We start from the raw sequence: 24,917 nt of genomic DNA on the forward strand, positions 1-24,917 counted from the left end.
TAGACATGTTTTGTAATCACATAGCTTTGTGTTAGGTGCAAATGGCCTTGATATAATAGACATCTCTGCCAAAAGCGATAGTGAAGGTTGAACGTGAACTTTAAATTACTATTATTAAGGAGAATAACGAACGACTTACGAGGGAATATATGTGACATTAATTCCCGTGGGAAAAATGAACCGTAATTCCGAGTTTCTTGATGGTTATTCATTTATTTCCCATCATCAAATTTACTGCAAACGTCTCAAGAGATCCCACCCTAATTTGTAGTTTCTAGCGGTGGTAACTCAAAACATATGTACACCTACGCAGTATACAAGCGATCTTTCATGACACATCGGATTGTGAAAAAGAGCTCGCTATAACCATTCAAATGTAGTAATTTTTATCACTTAGACTTATACCAAAACAACATGCACAACGTAAGAAACGTGTTTGTGCATTTAATTCGATAACTTTAACAAATGCAAGTTAACAATTGTATAAGTCAACAGCGAATGCGAGAATGTCAGTTGAAGTGGGTCACACGTTTTGACGTAAGCCAATTTTGAAGTTTTCAAACATGAGTAAGTGAGTGAGTGAGTGAGTGAGTATAGTTCTACGCCACTTTTAGCAATATTCCAGCAATATCACGGCGGGGGACACCAGAAATGGGCTTCACACATTGTACCCATGTCGGGAATCGAACCCAGGTCTTCGGCGTGACGAGCGAACGCTTTAACCACTGGGCTACCCGACCGCCCCTTTTCAAACATGAGCAAACTGATGCCTGACATGCATACCACTACTGGGTGATGGACAGATGGATATGGAATATCCATCAAGTTACAGTTATTTATGCGGAATCAGAATCCAGAATTATGTGACGTCACATTCCAAACCAGCATGTGGATGATAGGCTGAAAGAAAGAACGAATAGAACCGGCGACCAATAACAAGCCGAGTTATTTGTAGAAAAAAGTAGTTCCTTAGAGTATTACAGAACATCATCTACCAGACGGTTCCCTTATTGCTAAGATTAATATACACACAGCAATCACAATGGCAGTACATAATACAGTGGTAGTACATTATTAAAGGGCAATAAATAATATGATGGCAGTGGTCAGTATCAAATACGAAAATACAGTGGTGATAGTAGAAGTCAGTGATGATGATATAACATATACACCCAGCGTCGACAGTGGTCAAACTTCCGAGATGGCATAGGCAGGGAATCAGGTTGAGCACCTCTAAGGAAGAGGAAGAAAACCCTGCCATGTTTCGTTCTACACAGCCCGTCACTATTATGACGTCACTCCGCTCATTTCTGACATTGTGACGCACAAAATATTACGTCACAATGGGCTATAGCAAAGCGACAAAGTTTAAAGTCCTCCGGTGTCCAACTCATTCAGTCGATTTCTGTTGTGTTTTCAGCACAAAATGCATTGTCACACATAATTTGAATATTGTGGGTTACCGCAAATCTGCATTTATTATCTGTAATGCATGTAGTTATTTAAAATGGACTGTGAAATAAGTTCTTATATTAATACTATCTCCCGCGGTGATGTGATCGTCAAATGTGATGTCATACCTGCGACTGACCAATCAGAATCGAGTATTTTCATTACTACAATACCTGTACCTGTAGATCTTGTTGTGTGTGAGTGAGTGAGTGAGTGAGTGAGTGTGTGTGTGAGTGAGTGTGTTTGTGTGTGCGTGCGTGCGTGCGTGCGTGCCTGCGTGCGTGCGTGCCTGCGTGTGTGTGTGTGTGCGTGCGTGCGTGCGTGCGTGCATGCGTGCGTGTGTGTGTGTGTGTGTGTGTGCGTGTGTGCGTGTGTGTGTGTGTGTGTTGGGGGGGGGGGGGGGGGGGCATTGAGATTGAGAGCTGTGTGATGTGTATTTGTCCTTTAACAGTCATACGCAGACCACAATACAGACTTTCTACGGAGGGCGCCTGGTTATTGTGCCATCTCCATGTCTACCACGTCTCTGCCTGCAGGGATGATCGATGGTCTGTCAAACAGTCATAGGATTCTTACGAAAGAACGACGGATATTGTTAGTGATTTCTCTCTATCCAGATAGCTATAGCGCCGCCTGTAATGATGTTATCATCCTTATCATCATTCCTTGTGTCCTGCTGAACAAAATTACATTCATCCCGTCTCTGTATGTGAATGAGGTGATTTCGAGCGAGGTGAAATATAGTTAAGATTAGTTTCCAATAATCTGAGTTTGACATATAAACATATTGATGCAATCAAAAATCCTCGGTCTATCAATGTGAAATATTCAACGTGACTTTTGAAAGGATTATCATTTTATAAACGGAAATAAACTAATAGTGAATGAGTTGTGTTTAAAGCCGCTTTTAACAGTATTCAAGTTATATCGCGGCGTGTCAACTTAATGTTGGAGGAAATCCCCAAGTGATGCAGGTCTCAGACGTTTACCACTTCTGTGAAACCCACGAGCACGGGTATGGTGCTGACAAACCTAGAAACATAATCGGGGCGAACCGGGATTCGAACCCACAATCATAGGTTTCTGGCGTATCCAAGGGACGCAACTCTGCAAAGCGAATCGCGGCGCCTTAGACGACTGGGCCACCCGTGCCCCCGAAATAAACAAATTAACTAACCCATGTAGACATTACGCGCCAGAATGTACAGGAATGCCAGGGCAGCCTTCACATTTAAAATTGCATCGGATTCATAATCCACTTGATGTAGAGTTGTTTTGTTAACTTACATGACATGGTTCATCCCCTGTGTCTTATGGTGCATTACCAAACATGAAACACAAAATGTCAGAGATAGTTTGTACAATTGAAATTAATCTTGAGTGAAGCTCTCTAAGTAACGACTTGTATTCACCCACAATGAAAATCGACCGCCTCCGTGGTCTAGTGGTAGAGCGTCCGCCGGGAGAGCGGAAGGTCCGGGGTTCGAACTCCGGCCGCGTCATACCAAAAGACGTTAAAAGATGGTACTTGTTGTTACCCTGTCTAGCGCTTGGCACTAAGGGGCTAAAACAAGGACTGGTCGGCTCGGAGTCAGTATACTGTGTCTGAGTGGGGTATTCATGTTAAACTGCGGCATAGTATCTCAGTGGGCTAGCACTATAAATCGGCATCAGTCCGGACTAGTACATGCACGTCGCTAAATAAGTGCAATAATCTTTGACGCGACGTTAAACCCAATTTCACCTCATTTCACCCACAATGAAAATCCATCCCATAAGCTGATTCAGAGTGGTCGTCGTACTTATTCGAGGATGGTTGAAAATGGAGCGGGGGCCAAATGCACTCTTGGCACCAATTAAGGTGCCGTTAAGAAATAAGGCTAAGCGAGACTCCAGGTCTAATCGTGTTGAACTGTAATACAATTGTCGTCCCATTGCCTGCTGTGAAAATACATTCACAAATCGATTCATCAAATGCTGCTTCCGTTTTAGTGGCAACAATCAGCGACGATTCGACAAGGGTGTTTGGGGAATACAACAGGCTCAAGAACACAGTGGCTATTTCGCGGTCAGTATGCAGCCACACGCTCTAACAACATTCACCCAGCAACATTTCCTCACGGGCTCAGCAGATGCAGTCAGACATTCTGGGAAAATGTGCCATATTGCCCAATGCTCCGCGCCCGACGCCTCGTACCATTTTATATATACCAAATGCAACGCATTTTCTTGCCATTTTCACGCTTTCATTAAGTAGAGTTCCGGACTTCGTGATTATTGTTTCCCTAATGTTTCAGAGGAGTTCCTTGTTCCCTAAAAAACATAAGATTTCGATTCCTCGATATTCAATAGCATTCTTTCATTTTCCAAATAAAAGAAGACAGTCGAGTAGAGCGGCGTCTACCTTGATTGTAACTGTGTTACATTGCTTTTGGTTCAGATTCGGTAAACGCTCATTGTAATGTGCTTGGACAGTGACAAGTCGTCAGAAAGTTACTATATTTAGATACTAGTGTGGTGTGTAAACTTCCGGTTCGGTACACCGCAGACGGTGATAGTATGTTATGGAAACATATGAAATGTTCTGTAATGATCTAGTGCTGAAAGGACTGGTGAGGGCACGGTACAGAAATTTCCAGTAGTTTGCAAGGTTGTATATAAGGGGACAAGAGCGTGTGTACGCATTTCATGACATCGGAACCAGCTTTCAAGTGAGGATCGCTTATCATCCCTGATTCCCTGCCTAGTCCATCTCAGAAGCTTGACCACTGTCGTCGCTGGATGAATATTATTATATTATTATTATTGCTGACTTTTGCTATCACCACTGTTTTTTGGTATTTGATACTGACCACTGCCATCATATTATATATTGCCATTGTATATTGCACTGCCACTCTATTGTTTACTGCTACTGTAATTGCTGTGCAGTAATTTGTATTTATTTGTTAATTTTGTAATACATTTGTTGATTGTAAACGACTTGACCGTACAGATTTCTGGATTAATGTATTGTTTCAATTTGGGAATCGGCACGTTACACTTTATATATACACAATCGGAGCAATAGTTTAACATGAGGTTTATTTTAGCTTTGTCGGTGATTTTGTGGTACATTGTTATTTAAGCGCTGAGTCTAGACAGCTCTTTCCAGTGATTAATGCTATGCGCAATGTCACATGCCGTCGGGGGCTATGATACGTAATAACACAAGTAACAGAGCTACGACAAGTATGTGTTTCTGAGAACCTATTCTAACCTCCGGGGTACGATAATGGTTCCTTCCCTCGCTTGTTACGCCGAAAGTCAGGTTGTTTACATTCTTGTGGAATATTGGTGCCACTTCCGTGACTTTAGAAACTTGCTAAAGAGGGAATAAAAGGATTCGTCCACATCCTACAAGTATCCTTCTATCCGTCATCCACTGACAGCACACACCATGTTCTGTCTGTATTTGTAGTGTACACACAGCCATTATTAAATTCATTATTAACATGTCTCAAAATTATTGTCATCACTTGACAATGATATAGCGTAAGTCAATATATCATCAATTCCTTAAACACTAATGGGTTGATAATCAATAACGCCAAACCCATAGTGAACGCGTAGTCATTTCAAAACAGTTGGAGCCCATTTGTCAACGTGCGATGACGTCTAACCATGTGGAAGCCATGTTAAGCTTTTAATTCCTGACTTTGCGCCGGACTTTGAGTCGGAAATTACTAAACATGTGACGCGTTTTGTACTGAACCCGCTATAGGTCACACCTTTAGTCGCCCCGACCAGGCATTGCAATGCTTAGAAGGTAGAAGGGACGCAATCTGCTTAATGTTCTAAAAATACAACTTATACTGGTGACAACAATAACAGAGTGCACAGAAACATATCAGAATTCTTATTCCTGTACTTTCCATGATAAATCATTCAAGTCAACAAGATTGAAAGTGAAAAGTTTTGTTCGGTGTGACACAATATTACCGAAACACACATGGGTTTTCTGTTTTCGTACGGGATGCCATGTTAAGAAAATTCAAACTATATTCCCTTATATCTTGCTATAAGTATATAACGCCCTTTGTGCTTTCAAAAAATGTAACCTTGAAATACCAAACGTCCGGGTTATGAATAGTCCTTAGGAACTTATGCTTCTCATTTGGGGCGACGATAATGGATCAGGAGTTACGTCTTGGCTGATTGTGTCATCGTATCCCAAATGACGTGTAACTTTGCTTTTGATATCAACCACTGGTTCGTCTGACTAGATTATTTACAGGCCACGGGGAGATAGCTGGAATATTGCTAGCTGGGGCGTAAGACACCTCTGACTTTCTGTGTACGTGTTACAACAGCAAAAGTTAGGCATATATTTAATAAATTGACTTACCCCCACTCTCTGCTTCCTCGCTGAAGCCGATAACTTTCACCTTTCCCGACCCGTGATCAATGCCAACCAGCCGTGACACCTCACCTTTGTACTCCTGGGGCCAGTACATCGTGAACGCGATGCCGTTGTCGTCACAGTGGGACGTGACATTGTTCAGCACATACACACGGCCGATTACTGTATTATGGGGAGCACCTGGCGGTAGTGTGAAACTGTACATCGACTTCGGGAAATAGAGTCCCGAGATGTCTGCAAAACAATAAATCATCCATTACTTTCTTCACATATTGTCGTAAAGAACAAACACGGAAACACAGATATCATTTTTGTCACTGATGCGTCAAATTTGGAAATGTCCTCCACATGTCTACTGTAAAACATTAAGAAAGTTTAACTGAGGCCTTGCACCTTGATCAATCAACTTTTGACGACGTATGACGCCGGGCTTTGAAATTGTTGTAGAAAGGGCATGCATGATTGTACCTCAAAAGTTCTGAAATGTTGACACCAAAGGCTGGAGCTGCTGGAATATTGCTCGACATAAAGGGTAAGTTGACAATGGGAAAGTTGAAGTCATCCCTCTTGTCATACAGTCTTGTGGAGAGTGTTCTGAATCTGCATATATTGATCTAAATATGAAACAGACGAGGCGGTCTCACAGGTCTCCTTTATTTCTAGTTCAGGTGGGTAAATATGTGGAAGGGGATTGGCTAATTGATGGTTATTAAACGACATCAGATTATCGAAAAACGTGAAGCTTAAGTTAAACCTATTTGCCAAATTGCCTTTCTTTGACTGATCCAATCCGACCAAAAACACCGAATCATGCGCATAAAGAAACAGTCAGCAAGAAGGGGGTCACAGTTTCATATAGATGTTATCTATGCGGAAGTCAAGCATTTCATATATTGTTTTCCCAGTAACGTCAGATGACATTTGCTTTCCTTTGTGACAAATTATCCTGAAACTGCGCAAGGCACTCTACCACATGTCTACTTCTGTCTACATCTGATGAAGTGACGGGGCTACTCAATTGAGGTGAGGTGAAATGGGGTTTAACGTCGCGTCCAAGATTATGCACATATATAGCTGCGTGTGTGTCGTGTGTGTGTGTGTGTGTGTGGGGGGGGGGGGGTGGGGGGGGGTTCATGCCGATTTATAGTGCGAGCCCACTGAGATACCATTTCGCATTTTAACATGAATACCCCACACAGGCACAGTATACTGACTCCGAGCCAGGGTAACAACAAGTAATGACGCGGCTGGAGAGATAGCCCACTGAGATACCATGCCGCAGTTTAACATGAATACCCCACTCAGACACAGTATACTGACTCCGAGCCGACCAGTCCTTGTTTTAGCCCCTTAATGCCGAGCGCCAGACAGGGTTTACAACAAGTACCATCTATTAACGTCTTTTGGCATGACGCTCTACCACTAGACCACGGAGGCGGTCACTGCTCAATTGAACAACAATGAACTCAAAAAGGCTAATACGTGTATAATGTGACGTACGCATGTTTACTGGTAGCAGATGCATGCACAGCATGACCATCTCGTTTTATGCAGTAATTCCTCAGGTTATTGAATTTATTATCAGTATTATAAATCGCCATTCCTGATAATTGTCCAGTTTATCTGTACAGAACGTACATATACTAAGTGATCATGCCGTGATCACACAATTGACCTCATTTACCCAAACTTGTAATGAAAATATTGCATTCACATTAAAATCATATCTTAGTTTTCGCTACCGTTAAACAAAGATCTGAAGAAATCCCATTACGGGTCACGACTTCATCGGACTAATCAGAGCGTCGCTTACCAGATCAGGAAAGTGACAGTCGGAATGTGTTTTCTAATCATGCAACCTCGAAAAGGTTAACACGGGGTATTCCGAACGACAGTTCCGGGCTGTAGGACTGATTACGTTAAAATCATCGTCTATCTTTTGCTTCATTTATCTTGGGATAAATCAGTTTGAAACTAACTTCTTGTTAGTCATTTCATTGCTCGGTCAAAGTTCGCCAAAGGAAAGTTCTGTCGTGTCCAGCAATGTGATCTCCACTGATCTTTGTAAGCGGTAGCGAGCACTAAGAACTGATTTTAATGAGATTTCAACAATGCTATACCAAAGCGAATCCACGACGAAGTTGTGCAGAAACACTGTTAAACGTACATTGCATACCCTGGTAGGATATGCCGTTCCCTATTCTTATCGCAGCTGCCTATAAGTAGTAGACTCGGACAGGAACAAATAGGGGTTGGTATTATGCGCCATGACCCGCGCTGCCGGAGTACGACGACATGCAATTTAGATAAGAAAATATGTTTAGCCGACCTTCTGAAAGTAATACAGTAAACTATGGTTATAACGAACTCAAAGGGACCACTAATTTCAGTTCGTAATAACCGTAGTTCGTTATAAGCATATATACATCATATATACAACAAATTGCCGGGACTAAAATAAGTTCGTTATATCGGTAAGTTCGTTATAAGCGTGTTCGTTATAAACGTAGTTTACTGTAGAGTGCAGTGCACACACATACACACACACACTCACTCACTCACTCACTTACACCGCCGCTCAAACTGAGAACGACTGTGATGCTCACAAAGCATACCAAACAACTGTCAAGATCTTGAAGCTTCTGAGAATACCATCCTTCAACGTCAACTTGACCTGATTTTTTTAAGTTCCTATGCGCCAAATGCATGCGTAACGCTACGAACATGGGTATGAAAAATGGTAGCCAGAAAACACGAGCGCCCAACATGGTTTAACTTGAGTGACAAGAACACTGTAGGCTATAGACCTTCCCCTACTGAAATACATATTAATGTGGTCCTAATGGCCTGTATGAGACGTCGTGGCGAGTGTAGAAGAACAACGTCATCATTAGTCTTGATATCATTGAATATAGACTGTAATAAGGGCATTACACTAGAAGGTAGAGCAGACATATGTCTATTGGGGAAAACCGAATTTGTATATGTCATGAATGAAGCCACGGAACACACACTTCCTGTAGCCTATAACAGCAGTTCGCATAAGGAGCGGATAACTGGATCAAAAAGGCTCTTTGTTTTTTAAAGAGATAAACGTTGCTTGACGGTTAAGGTAGCGTCACGTAGATATCCTACCTCAGTCAAAATAGAAAAAAGTGAGTTCGGGTTTAAGTTTCAAAACTGTACTTCTCCAAATATCGACAACATGCGTTAAATTCCGAATCGTAGACTAATCTTTCTTGAACAATTGTCCATTTTCCGACCAATTTACGCCAGTTAGCAATGAAATGAGACATTTCAAATTTTCACAGTACATTGTTGGGATATATTTGATTGATCCTTGATTTGATTGCAAAGAAGAATAGTGTTTACGATCATTATGACACAAAAAGCATAAGTTAACATTTGATGTACTTTTAAACGATTGCTACGTACAGAGGACATTAATTGACCAATTATTTCCCAACCTGCTGGAACATATATGAATACTGCTTATTTCAAATCGTCCTTTAGTTGGAAAATATAAGTTAATTTAGCATACATTAATGTCGTGATCACAACACATTTATCTGGCTATTGTTACATGTTGATTCCCAATGCAAAGGTTAACCAAGTAATCGGTATGTGCAGAACGAAATCATTGAAATAAAATAAATGACCACACAAGATGAATGAATAATGAACACATCATATTGAAACACAAAGGGTTAAGTTTACAGTCAAAAAGGCAATACCTTGGGTCAAACATGTGGCTATATACAATAAGCCCCGAATCACGAATGTCCCCCGCCGTGATATTGCTGGAATATTGCTAAAAGCGGCGTAAAACCATACTCACTCACTCACTCACGAATGTCCAGAATTTGTGACAATCGAAAGTTTTTGAATGAGGCACGTGTCCCGTCCTTAAATCCAGGAAACAGTGTTGGGAGCAGGCAGACAATTCGGCGTTTTCAGATACGAATCCCGTCCGCACCCACAATCATAGGTTTCTGGTGTGCCCAAGGAATGAAACTCTGCACAGCGAGTTTTTTTTATAAATAAATATTTTTTATATAGTATTTCCAGCCTGTTTCATTCGACACACTGAACCCCCTCCCCCCCCTGTTGATCCGCTAACCTAAATGTTAAGACTTATATCCATCTTAAATTAGCAGATAAACATTACCTTAATTACAAAGTCGGAATGTCTCATTTGTACAAAAAGAATTGATTACAATGCCTAAACAGTGACTGGAAATAGGCCAAGAAATGAGATCAGTCAATCGCAATCACTACTACCTCACCACAATATGTTTCAATAACATTAAATTGGGGCGGTCGGGTAGCCTAGTGGTTAAAGCGTTCGTTCGTCAAGCCAAAGACCCGGTTCGATACTCACTCACTCACTCACTCAATAACATTAATAATAACTGATGTGCACGCTATCAACCACTGGTTTGCCAGTACCAGGCTCGAACCACCCCAGTAGGGTTTCATGATAGTGAATATTTTCGCAAACGCCAGTCGTTGAATGTCGATGATCATTACAGTTGCGGAGTAAGTGGGACAATCCGATATTTCCTCGTTATTGCTGGGAAGTTTAGAATGAGCCCATATTCCGTTGCGAAAAACATTACAGTCTAGCTCCGGATAATAAAATTATCAATGACATTCATTCAAACTGACGCAGAACAACTGGCACAGACATGAAAATGGAGAAAAACAACCTTGTTCTTGTTACAAAAACGATATAAATCAAACCCATGGCTTAATTGCTCTTTCCCTGTGGTATCTCGACCAGAAGCAATTAATCATACCGCCAAGCGATGAAGAACGACCCTGTATGCTGGGGGCTAATGAAACAAACCTTTCACAAACAAGATAACATCGAGATTCAAAAGAACTGACGGCGTGAGAATATCATCACTACTTCTGTAGATTTCCACTAATCTCGAAACTAACATCTCGAATGAAATGGAGCGCATCCTATCAAATCCTATTAAACTAATACCATTCACATATTGCCAACGCGCAGCCTATCGTTAGTTTCCAATTAATGTGAGAAATAAGAAAGCCATCGACTGATGTTCAATGTATGGCTGAAACGTTCTACCAGGATGCTGGCCTTTCATTTCGAAGTTTGACACTTTTCTCTTCACGGTTGAAAACAAATCTGTTTCCATTGGTGCTATAATCAGTCATCCTATGCCAACGAGCAGTGTGCTGTAAACGCCTAAATTTCCGTGTCGCCATTTACATGAAGGCGGTAAAACATAGGATGAACACGTGAACTAACATTTCAAACAAAAGTTACACAGCATTTACAGGTTTCATTTTAATCGCCCACAAATTTCCTCAATGCTACTTTGTAGGGCAACTATACTAAAGGTAATGTCGCTGTACTACAACGAATATTATTTTAACTGAATGAGTTGGGTTTAACGCCGCTTTTAACAGTAATCCAGTTATATCGCAGCGTGTCAGCTTTATGTGGGAGGAAAGCTCGAAGTGATGCAGGTCTCAGACGTTTACCACTTCGGTGAAACCCACGAGCACGGGTATGGTGCTGACAAACCTAGAAACATAATCGGGGCGAACCGGGATTCGAACCCACAATCATAGGTTTCTGGCGTGCCATGGGGACGCAACTCTGCACAGCGAACCGCGGCGCCTTAGACGACTGGGCCACCCGTGCCCCCTTTAACTTTGAGGAGTCAGATCGGTGTACTCTGTTACGTGAATAAGAATCGACGAGCCCCTCACATCCCTACTTTCTCAAACTTGAAGTGCGTTCCAACATTTAGACTTTGACAAAACAGCCTTTTTGAAAATATTTGACAAGCTTTCAAATATTATTTCACAATGTTTTGTCATGTGTAGCCGTAGTCGAGATTGACTATAAAACGTTCTCAAACCATACGATGCGGGTTCGAACCCCGTTTGCACACGTTTTCCAACAAAATTCGACCTGACTTTTAAAGGAAAATCCGATCCGTCTATTGAAAGTGTACAGTTGTACATTAAATAATTTTCTTTATTAATTATGTATGTTCGAGATATGTAGCAATGAATAATTGATAATCGGCCATTGGATCTTTTAAGCAATTATTACCTCTCATATGCTATACAAGCCTTGTAGTTTTGTAACTAAGACACGGACAACAAAAACGATCGTAGCGCTAAGTCTGTTTTGACCTCAATAATGGATAATTCAGCAGCTCCTCTGCTAAGATCACATACATCGTGTTGTAGCTTGTCTGTGCTTACATTTAAATCTTCAACAGAAACGTACGAATATATACACGTTGGAAAACAAATACCACATTATTAACTCCGGTATGGTTATCAGCTAAACATACATGAAGATTCATCGGACCAAGCCTCGAAACGAATCCCGTATCAAGCAGGTTGCCAGGGCAACAAAGAGACATAGATCAACCGATATGACACGCGCTTCAGTGCAGCACGTGAACTCAGTAAGGATGGAAATGCAAGTCATTTTGTGGAAAGTATTCAAGATAGAAAAAAACATAAATATTATTCAAACAATGGTGTTGCTGGTGCGGTTGATCGGTAAGTGGTTGAATTTGAGTTTGAATTAGCTCTAAACGGGTAGTTGTTTCAGAACAAATTGAAAAACATGAGCCATGAAAACCGCAACATCGCTGCCTCTGCACATACAGCGAGATCTTTGGTGGGTACTGTACTTCACGTTCGTGGGAATTCTATCTGTGAGGTGGTCCGTGATGTTACCAGTAACATTAGTCTTTGCGGTGTCCCGGTCTCCTACGAAAATCAGTCAAAGAAGTGCTTTGGTTAGGATACAACAGTTTAACGACCCCAAATCATAAACAATAGCTTTTCTGACACTCTTAGTCATACAACATTCAACTAAAATTGACAAATGTGTGTAAGAAAATAATGCTACGAGAATTTCCATCTGTCTACTGTGATAATTTCTGTTCAGTTTTTATAACTAGATACAAAACGTCAAAGCCAGAGAATAATCGGTCTTGATCATTTGCCGCAACAGATTCATTTGGGCGTGAATGCCAAACGTTTGGTCAGAATAATGTTAATGGATCTCTGAAAATCAGTGTGGCACATTGACTTATTGATATACATTGTGCTTTGCATCCTGCTTTTCTAAACAGGATATTCCCACCTTATGAATAAAACCCGGGCTTATACCATTAAGTGTTACACTATAAGTTGTAGCAGGATCACGAGGGCTACATGGGGTTTGTAGGTTTTATGGGTTTTAGGTTTTATTATACGAGCTGGATGCGAGTCGTATAAAACCTAAGGCGGGATGCATAAAACTCCGTGTACCCCGAGTGATCCTGCTACAACGAATTTATCTTACCGACATGTTTTAATATGACATTGTAAAAGAATTCAAACAAATTCAAAATTGATAGAAAACAGCTGTTCGATTGAGTGGAGGTTAACTTGTGCTATGTCACGTGATTTCTTTCGACTCGGAAAAAGCGTGCGGATTTCTGCTTTGAAGCGAATTTAAGGGATTTATTTTGCCTTTCAGAAATCCACGTGCAGCCTGACTTGTTCGTGGCGGGGTATAAGGGATGTATCCGCCCATTTTATTCCCCTCCATGGCGGGATACGTATTTTATCAAGATCAAGTGGACCAATAGGATCTCATCATTCTGACATGGAGGTATGATCATTCCTATTGTGCCACCAAACCTTCCGTGGACAGTTGGAACAGCTATAAACACACTTGCCGGGAAGGTTATTAATCTCTCTATACTGAATCCAATGATGCTGCTTGTATAGTGACATGGTTGACATGGAGCACTCCGGCTAGTGTACAAAGCATGCTTTGAATTAAACATCACCGAATGCGTGTCCTAGACAACGGTCACAACGAGCGAAAATGAATAAAACATTTCATCGTAAAACTACTTCACACTGATTCATATAGCAAAAACCGTCCATACTAAGTAAATGTATTCATGTAGAGGTGGCACTGACATAGTACATGTTTATATGCTGCGATTACAACATCGATCCTACGACATGGGTCATGAACCTATCGCTTACACCACTCTCTTCCACAACCTGCTAGCATGCGTGTGACGGTCACTTGCAATACACAGGGATACGTCTCATTGGTAACATGTTGCAACTTACAGGACGATAATATCTGTTTAACAGATTGCATGTGATAGTGGTAGCCTTGTGGACAAAGCCCTGGCTGGTTATTCTGAAGACCTGGGTTCGATTCTCCATTTGGGTATAGTGTGTGAAACCAGTTATATATAAATCCACTGTGATGTGACTGGAATATCGTTAAAACAGGCGTGACAAAAACTCACAGAGGTCAAACAGCAGTCATTCGATACACTGACGGTCATTCAAGCTTTATCTCTTTCACTACCTACCCTTGCGTCAATGATTGTCTTGAGATATAAGGTAACGGTTTTGCTTTCTTTCTGGTCCTGTTCTGCTCGGAAAACACATGTTATACAACATCTATAGAGACAATATAAGAACAACTGCGCCCAGTTTTGCATGTGTTTGTAGATACAGAAAAGTGTTGCATTCTGATTCACGTATGTTTTCGTTTACCTTAGGAAGAAATATCTTGACTATACTTAATTTTTTTAAGGAAAGAATAATTAGCAAAAACACTCCATTGGCTAGGGTTATTCCTGTTTGTTGGTTTGTCATATATAAATAAAATTGAAGTGACAAAGTTTATGAAACCTATATTAACATGGGGGTCGCCAAGATGGGAAATGACCTACCGATAGCACCCTATTCGATGACGGGCAAGGTCAAAAGACTTGCACGATCTTAAAGAGAGTGAAGTAGATACCTCTCAAGTTATCCCAAAGTGTGGCAAGTCTGGAATCTTAAGTGGCAGTATTAGCATCTTACCTTAGTTTTTTTTAACTCAGACAAGTTGGAAATACCTTGAGCATACTGAGAAGGTGCTCTTAGTGCCATTGGAAAACTTCACTTGTTCCGTAATTGCCGTTATTAGTCTGATGCAAACCGAACTGCGACAACACTCTGTATCCGAATTGGCTAACATTTACAGTGAATGTCACATAAATTAGATAGGGACAAATCTATTATTTATATTTTAGAAAATAAAAAACTCACATATTAGAATTAATAAATAAATAATTACATAACAATAAGAATGAATACATGGATGGAATTTAATTATCACAGACAAAATCTGTGTGGCCCCTATTGGCTTCAAGACAAATTAAACTCGCACACGACGTCTCGCAAATCTCGTTAGACGTCGGATTACGCCGTACAGTATTCTGGGACATTCTACCCTGTGTGCACGTATTTATGACGTCTCTTTGCAGGAGGGTTGAGGAGTGTTCTAATCTGACAATCAGTATGGCCCTAGACATCGCGACATGTCAGAGAGCGGGCTGTACAAGGCAACACGTTTACGTTCTTGACCTGCAGAAACTGACTGCTGTGTGTGGTCGTGCTACGTTATGTTGAAACAAGATCCGGAGACTCTTTGGAACGCCGTGATGTAACTGGAATACTGTTAAAAGCGGCGTTAGACCCACTCACACATTTACTCTTTGTAAGGATTGGAAGCTCAACTGGATGAAAACCCTCATCCATGAAAAGTTGGCATTTGTGATTAGCGGCTTTCGTCATTTGCTGAAAGTAAATCACTGCCCAGATCATTACGCTGCCACCTCAAAATGACCGGAGCAAGGCGTTCGTTCTTCCCGATAACGATAAAGACTAATTACTCTACAATATGTAGTGAAGAGCTGGAACCTGCTCTCATCAGACAAAATTACCCCCGCCAGTTCTTTTTCTGCCATCGTGCTCACATGAGTCTTGACGTCAATGTTGACGTGCCACCATGATACCCCGGAAGCTATAGACCGGAACACCATGGTAACGCAGTCGTCTTTATACAGTGAAGCGGTTCCAATTTTAGCGAATGAAGTCATTAAACAAAGAATTCAGCAAGAATCCAAATTGCACCCGTGTCGGTTGCAATCTGCGATTTGTTTTCCATGATTTTGGAACATTAATTCGTGTTCGAATGTAAATTCTAATGAATTCGATTTGGGCACAGTCTCTTTTGCTCCTCAGTGTATCGTCATTCCGTGTTGTGTTTGTAGAGGGTGGTGGACTGTTTTCTTGTAAAAGATATAAGGAAACAGATCGGAACACATGTACGTTTAAGGCTGTTTGTCACGAAAGCTCATACGAAAACAATCAGTGCTGTAACAGTTACTAATCTACAGACCCAGGTCTCTAGAGCGTAACACAGGTTGTGAGAATATTTATACCCTGATTAGCCTTGACAGCTGAATCAATATTAGCAAGGTGTTACATAAACAAACACATGCAACCATGACATGCAACTTTAGACAGAGCCTAAAGCATAAATAGGGCTATTATCAGATCGTTACTTAAAGCACTACATGAAACAAGTCGTGCTCGAAATAAACAATAACAAACATTTTAAATGCGATTTTCATCGCGACTTCTCGGGCGTGAATATTTAAAAGATCTACGTATCTTGTCCATGTTTCCTGCGACATCTAAATTCTACTTACTATAATTGTCAGTCTATTCATGTGGTAACGGCTGTACTATCATCGAGAACAGTATTTGAATAGAGCCAGAATGAAGGGGATAACAATATAACAGCAAGGCATCACTTAATCGTGGGTTCTAATAGTCGGGTAGCCTAGTGGTTAAAGCGTTCGCTCGTCACGCCGAAGACCCGGGTTCGATTCCCGACATGGGTACAATGTGTGAAGCCCATTTCTGGTGTCCCCCGCCGTGATATTGCTGTAATATTGCTAAAAGCGGCGTAAAACCATACTCACTCACTCACTAATCCCAGATTAGTTTCGAATATGAACATTGGTGTGTCTACACCAGACAATAAACATCTACAACCTGTACCCTAACATGTGATCTTCAGCAACCTATGCTTGTCGTAAGAGGCGACTAACGGGACCGGGCTCGCTAACATGGTTGATGCATGTCATCGATCCCATTTGCGTGGATCGATGTTCATGATATCTATCACTGGAGATGTTCAATAGCAATTACTGGTAATATGCGTGAAATCCATAGTATAGATAAATAGGATATAAACTAGTTAGCGAGTAATATCCTTTGGTAAATGGAATTAAAACAGTTCCATAATATCTGCCGCTCCTCAGCTAATGAATTTATTAAAAACATAGTTTCATAGTATAGCACTGTAATAACATAGCAATACAGTGGTTCATAGGATGAAATTATTCGGACGCCACAAACCCTCACTTTAGTGGGTTGATATTGCCTGACGTCATCCGCCAGGTATCGGCCGGGAACCAAGTGGAGCCAATATTGAAGTGACTATGCATCGCACCTTTAATGTATGTATGCCCGACAGCAAGTCGTAAATCAGCACTCTTAATCAGGGCTGCTGTTACTTATAAATACACACATACCCCATTACGTCTAAATTACTGTTACGACGTGAACTAAACGGTTCATCATGTCTTTGCGCCGTTATAATGAAATATAGAACGCCAACAATATTAACTTATTTTTTAAGCAGTGCCTGCTGCGATAATAATTCTCACTTCGTTTCCAAAATTATGATTATGGAAAGAGTAATGTCGCTTTTATTTGCAAGTCTGAACAGCTTAGACCACGCCTTATAATTTCATAATTAACTAGGAAATGAGAGTAACATACTTCAAAACCTAAAATGAACGGATACGTATAGTTCAACTGTGCTCTATTTCCTCAAAGGCACAGCAAAAGCAATTATTACTATTTTGATACTAATCATTATATGAACACTACAGGATATAAATGTGTTTGTGTGGCATCACTGTGCGGGATATAAATGTGTTTGTGTGTCATCATTGTGCGGGATATAAATGTGTTTGTGTGGCATCACTGTGCGGGATATAAATGTGTTTGTGTGGCATCATTGTGCGGGATATAAATGTGTTTGTGTGGCATCACTGTGCGGGATATAAATGTGTTTGTGTGGCATCACTGTGCGGGATATAAATGTGTTTGTGTGGCATCACTGTGCGGGATATAAATGTGTTTGTGTGGCATCACTGTGCGGGATATAAATGTGTTTGTTTGGCATCACTGTGCGGGATATAAATGTGTTTGTTTGGCATCACTGTGCGGGATATAAATGTGTTTGTGTGGCATCACAGTGTGAGTAGACATGTATTTATGTGACATAGCTGTGTGCGTTGACGTGTGTTTGTGTAATATCATTGTGTGGGTAGACGTGTGTTTGTGTATCATAGCTGTGTGAGTAGACGTGTGTTTGTGTGACATCATTATGTGTGTAGACATGTGTTTGTGGCATCACTGTGTGAGTAGGCGTTTGCATGTGTGACGCCATTGTATGGGTGTGTTTGCGGTATCACTGTGCACGTGTGACATCGCTGTGTGTGTAGACGTATGTTTATGAATCATCACTGTGTGAGTAGGCGTGTGTTTATGTGACATCAATGTGTGAGTAGATATGTGTTTGTGTAACATCACTGTGTGGGTAGACGTATGTTTATGATTCATCACTGTGTGAGTAGGCGTGTGTTTATGTGACATCACTGTGTGAGTAGACATGTGTTTGTGGTTTGTGAATGAGTAGACGTGTTATCGCTGTATGAGTAGACGGGTATGTATGTGACATCACTGTGTGAGTAGACATGTGTTTGTGGTTTGTGAATGAGTAGACGTGTTATAGCTGTATGAGTAGACGGGTATGTATGTGACATCACTGTGTGAGTAGACACGTGCTTGTGATTGGACGTGTGTTTGTGTTATCATCACTGTGTGATTGGACGTGTGTTTGTGTTATCATCACTGTGTGAGTGGACGTGTGTTTGTGTAATCATCACTGTGTGAGTGGACGTGTGTTTGTGTTATCATCACTGTGTGAGTGGACGTGTGTTTGTGTTATCATCACTGTGTGAGTGGACGTGTGTTTGTGTAATCATCACTGTGTGAGTGGACGTGTGTTTGTGTAATCATCACTGTGTGAGTGGACGTGTGTTTGTGTTATCATCACTGTGTGAGTGGACGTGTGTTTGTGTTATCATCACTGTGTGAGTGGACGTGTGTTTATGTGACATCACTGTGTGAGTAGATATTTGTTTGTGTAACATCACTGTGTGGGTAGACGTATGTTTATGATTCATCACTGTGTGAGTAGGCGTGTGTTTATGTGATATCACTGTGTGAGTAGACATGTGTTTGTGGTTTGTGAATGCGTAGACGTGTTATCGCTGTATGAGTAGACGGGTATGTATGTGACATCACTGTGTGAGTAGACATGTGCTTGTGAGACATCACTGTGTGAGTAGTAGATGTGTGTTTGTATGACATCACTGTGAGAGTAGACATGTGCTTGTGAGGCATCACTGTGTGAGTAGACGTGTGATTGTGTTATCATCACTGTGAGTAGACGTGTATTTGTGTAATCATCACTGTGTGAGTGGACGTTTGTTTGTGTAATCATCACTGTGTGAGTAGACGTGTGTTTGTGTAATCATAACTGTGTGAGTAGACGTGTGATTGTGTTATCATCACTGTGAGTAGACGTGTATTTGTGTAATCATCACTGTGTGAGTGGACGTTTGTTTATGTAATCATCACTGTGTGAGTAGACGTTTGTTTGTGTAATCATCACTGTGTGAGTAGACGTGTGTTTGTGTAATCATCACTGTGTGAGTAGACGTTTGTTTGTGTAATCATCACTGTGGGAGTAGACGTGTGTTTGTGTAATCATCACTATGTGAGTAGACGTGTGTTTGTGTAATCATCACTGTGTGAGTGGACGTTTGTTTGTGTAATCATCAGTGTGTGAGTAGACGTGTGTTTGTGTAATCATCACTGTGTGAGTGGACGTTTGTTTGTGTAATCATCACTGTGTGAGTAGACGTGTGTTTGTGTAATCATCACTGTGTGAGTAGACGTGTCTTTATGTGACATTACCGCGTGAGTAGATATGTGTTTTTGTGACATCATTGTGTGAGTAGACGTTTGTTTGTGTGAACTCTCTTTGTGAGTAGACGTGTGTTTGTGTGATATCACTGTTTCAGTTGACATGTGTTTGTGTGGTATCATTGTGTGAGTAGACGGGTGTTTGTGTTGTATCTTTCGAAGGCATATTTTAACATATTTGCCAGGAATATTAACGGATTATGGCACGACGGACAATATTACTGACAAACATGAAATCAATCTGCTGCCTCACAAAATACACTTGGCTTTACCATGCAATTGCGTAATGTACTGAACTCTGTATCGAATATTCAGCTTTCATGAGCGCGGTCAATAATGCGACCACTGGCATGCTTTTGGCATGTATGGAAAACACCCACTTAGAACCACCTAGATCATAACAGCTGTCTATTTGTTTTTGTCAGTCACAGATTCTGTACATTTCGTGTTCGAGTTGCGTCATATTATTGGGAAGGCGGCGGAAGAATCTAAAATCTGTGGGAAGTTATTAACACTTCACTAGGTCATAAATCAATCAATGGCGTATCCATTTAATACAATGATTCTGAATGACGCACCAGTCCATGGTCGTGTCACCGTTACAGAACACAGAGAGACAGAGTGTGGGAGAGAGAGAGAGAGAGAGAGAGAGAGAGAGAGAGAGAGAGAGAGAGAGAGAGAGAGAGAGAGAGAGAGAGAGACTACCCTTTACGCGATCATGAATAGAGTTATATAAGTGGAATCAGCGGTTGTATCGGTTTGGTTATTTCTAATATAAAATACTACCTAACCTAAATAACAAACTAACCACTAACCCAAATATTCAAATGCTCTCGAAAAATATACGTTCAAGTAACGAATACGATCTTTATTGTGTTTGGATAACCACGTTAAGAATTATCAAATGTTGCGAACATTTCAAATTGCCCTGAGCCCTACGCTGAATATTAAGTATCGTAGGAGTATGGTGATGACACACGTTATTAATGATAGCGATTAGTGTCCCTCGTCACTGCTGCAGTTACCAAGCGATGTCAGACATTTATAGCACATCTGTCAACACATGAGTAATAAGCATTACAATCACAATGAGTGGGTAACGGGAACAGCAGGGCGAAGTACTCAGTATCTACATATATTACAAATAATGAGTGAGTGAGTATGTTTTTACCCCGCTTTTTAGCAATATTCCAGCAATATCACGGCGGGGGACACCAGAAATGGGTTTCACACATTGTACCCATGTCGGGAATCGAACCCGGGTCTTCGGCGTGACGAGCGAACGCTTTAACCACTAGGCTACTCGACCGACCCTATTACAAATAAGGAAACGTCCGAACGCTAACATTTTCGCAAACGCCTTGTATCACTAATATTTGAGTGATTCATAAAAACGTGATATAGTCGGAATCATACAATGGACATACAGATTTCTTAATATGCATAAAGATTCAGAATGACAAAGAAAACTCTCCACAAGACGGTGTGGGTGACTTCAGTTTTCTCAAAGTCAACTTTAACGTTATGTCCAGCACTATTCCAGCAGGTCCAGCACATGATGTCTACATTTCCAAACTGTTGAGGTACAAATGAGCATGCTCTTTCCATCAAGATTTCAAAGAGCGTCATGCGACTCTTGCTCAAACGTTGATTGATCAAGGGTACAAATTCAAGGCCTCACCAAAGCTTACAAAGCGTTTTATGGTAGACATATTGAGGACATTTCCAATTTTTTCCAAACAGTCACAAACATGATGTCCGATGCAATTTCCTATTTTGACTTGTAACCATATGCTCCCGTGTTGTTGTTTTTATTTCAGGTGAACATTTGACTTGCCTTTGCATGTGTTTGTGGGGGGTTTGTGACAAACAGAGATTGTACGAGCAGACAAACTGAGTCTGTGCAGTTCAGGGGAAAACGGGTAGCAGACAAACTGAGTCTGTGCAGTTCAGGGGAAAACGGGTAGCAGACAAACTGAGTCTGTGCAGTTCAGGGGAAAACGGGTAGCAGACAAACTGAGTCTGTGCAGTTCAGGGGAAAACGGGTAGCAGACAAACTGAGTCTGTGCAGTTCAGGGAAAAACGGGTAGCAGATAAACTGAGTCTGTGCAGTTCAGGGGAAAACGGGTAGCAGACAAACTGAGTCTGTGCAGTTCAGGGGAAAACGGGTTTCAGACAAACTGAGTCTGTGCAGTTCAGGGAAAAACGGGTAGCAGACAAACTGAGTCTGTGCAGTTCAGGGGAAAACGGGTTTCAGACAAACTGAGTCTGTGCAGTTCAGGGAAAAGCGGGTAGCAGATAAACTGAGTCTGTGCAGTTCAGGGGAAAACAGGTAGCAGACAAACTGAGTCTGTGCAGTTCAGGGGAAAACGGGTAGCAGACAAACTGAGTCTGTGCAGTTCAGGGAAAAACGGGTAGCAGACAAACTGAGTCTCTGCAGTTCAAGGGAAAAACGGGTAGCAGACAAACTGAGTCTCTGCAGTTCAAGGGAAAACAGGTAACAGACAAACTGAATCTGTGCAGTTCAGGGGAAAATGGGTAGCAGACAAACTGAGTCTCTGCAGTTCAAGGGAAAACAGGTAGCAGACAAACTGACTGAGTGTGCAGTTCCGACTGGCACACACTGAAGTACACGAATGTTGGAATCGCGGCAGCTGATTACCACGGTTACGACAAATTACGGACATTAGAGATGCCCTAGCGGCTAATGACAATGTCTCTCTTTATGTTGTGCATCTTCCATATTTCAGCCTAGTTGGTATTAGTTTGTGTAGGAGACGTTTCAACTGACATTTCCACCGAAGAGATCCAGGGAATTAATATATTGTATCTGACCCTTCTGTCAGAATGTTTGCCCTGATAATTGATATTTAAGAAGAGTAAGTCATTATTTAGATGATTGATACTGCTGGCCATGGAATATATAGGAGACTATTATTGAACCGAACGTACGTTGGCAAAGATACCATTTTTTATCTTGAGTTTTAATTAGGTTAAGGTCTCACATAAACATAAACAGAGAATAAATATGTTTTGTTTTTGTTTGTTTGTTTGTTGTTTTACGTCGCACTCAGCAATATTCCAGCTATATGACGGGGGTCTGTAAATAATCAGTGATTGACATCATGAGCATCGATCTACACAATTTGGATATGATGACATGCATCAACCAAGACAGCAAGCCTGACCACCCGATGCCGTTAGTCGCCTCTTACGACAGGCAAAGTCGCCTTTTACGGCGAGCATGGGTTGCTGAATGCCTATTCTACCCCGGATCTTCACGGGTCGAATGAATATGCTACCTCATAGACATGCAGTGTTTGTTTCGTAAATAAGGTAAACATATATAGAGACAGAGTATAAAAATGTATCGACAAGGAATTCCTATATAACCTTATGGAGTGAGTGTATACCTTCAGAGACAAAATAATACACATATTATATAACACTATAACGTAGATATATTTCTTTAGAAACAGATGCCACTCAATGTTATATATCTGACGTTTTTACGAATTTTGAACATCTAATGATAAAAATCAATACTCTAAGGTCCATCACCATGGCCGCGAAGTGCCGTAAAACAACTGCAAATAGCAGCGAATGTGAAAACCCCTCGACAATGACAATGTCAAAGTCAATGAGTAGCGAGTCCGATGTCTTCTCTTGTTTGGAATAAGTACATGTCGAAGGGGTCTGTCAAAACACGTTCATATAGCAATACCAAAAACACATCCATATTTCATAAAATAAAAACACATTAAAATTGAGTGTTACATACATATTTTTTCCTTGAGTATATAGAAGTTTACAAAAGCTTACCTTTACATAGGAAAGTTATGAACAGGTAAGTCCAAAGACGCCACATGATGGCCACCAGCGGACGGAACAAACTGACCCTTGAAAAAAATCACAGGTAGATCTATGACATGACTTCTCAACAGAGATCACTGGCTATTATGCCAGTGGACCACCTTTAGCTGACTGCGGTCCTGCATACGTGTCCTCCGTTAGGCTGATTAGTTCGTCCTCTATTATGCTTATGTATGGCGGCAGTGCTCTCCAACCCTCATGAGGAGGTTTAATCATCTGACGCCAGCAAATTCACATCATTGCCAACTGGCTCTGTTGTCACAGGCAACATGTAGTGCACATGTCTTTTACCACGGATGTTGGATACGAAACGCAGCCCCCACCCTACTCAACGTTCCATTCACAGTTGATTTGCATCATCCCTTTCTTCAAACTTTTATAAGGTTAAATTTAGATCGTATTTCAGTTCTGACCCTGATGTTTCAACTGCTAAAATAAATCCCTCTTCTCAAGAATTATTCAAATACCCGTAATGTTCCCTGACATGGAAAAAACCCATCTGTTTCAAAGACTATCAGTGAAAGGCACAGACTTAACAACTTTCATCCGATGTGGTAGGGAACTTTCAATGAGAAACCTCCTGCGTACGAGAAGCTGTGAGAATCTATTGATCTGATATCGGGCGACTGCCAGACTCAGCAGTGCTGCCAGTATTTGTACTCTGTGTTGTAAATGGCTACGCTAATATCCGGAAAGTATTGCAAGAGCCGAGTGAAAACCGTAGCGACAGGAGAACTGTATGTTACCCTCTTAAATTAAACCATTGAGCCTACTTCGTTAATTGCTGTAGATCATTGGTGCCTGAACTGCCTTATCACCGAAAAGCTTGCTTTATTAACATTTAGCAAGGTATATGGTCGTGAGATTGTTTCTGAGGTAGCGGTGAATTGAAGCGCAATTTAGTCTAGAATAATTGCTCCAAACAGATGGCAGAGAATTAAGTGGTACCAGTACTTGTCCCCTTTACATGTGTGTTTATCTCAGAGTAGAATCTATAAGTAGAAATAGCCCGGACAATGGTTAAACAAGGATTGGTTTTATCAGCAGTGTCCATAAAAAACATAATTTAACAGTTATGGCACGCGGATGCAATATTTTAAATTTATACGAGCAGAGGTTACATGATATGAATTCCGTCATAATGACCTAACTGATATATTTCATGATGAGATAGGCCTACAGTTTATCTTATTATGAGGTAATGCTT

The 24,917-nt window shown here is 41.1% G+C and overlaps 1 protein-coding gene across 1 annotated transcript in view; it reads right to left on the reverse strand.

The window, feature by feature from the left end:
- LOC139469393 (proto-oncogene tyrosine-protein kinase receptor Ret-like) overlaps nt 1-24,317 on the reverse strand; it is a 91,333-nt gene extending 67,016 nt beyond the window's left edge. The window contains exons 1-2 of the mRNA XM_071251557.1: nt 23,660-24,317; nt 5,840-6,088 (exon numbers count right to left, since the gene is read on the reverse strand). Of these exons, the coding sequence (XP_071107658.1) occupies nt 5,840-6,088; nt 23,660-23,705 (295 nt within the window). The 5' untranslated portion in view covers nt 23,706-24,317. The remainder of the gene's footprint in view (nt 1-5,839; nt 6,089-23,659) is intronic.
- Nucleotides 24,318-24,917: the final 600 nt, after the last annotated feature.

This window comes from Haliotis cracherodii, unplaced genomic scaffold, assembly GCF_022045235.1.
Source record: "Haliotis cracherodii isolate W230 unplaced genomic scaffold, xgHalCrac1.p SCAF_2, whole genome shotgun sequence".
NCBI lineage: Eukaryota > Metazoa > Mollusca > Gastropoda > Lepetellida > Haliotidae > Haliotis > Haliotis cracherodii.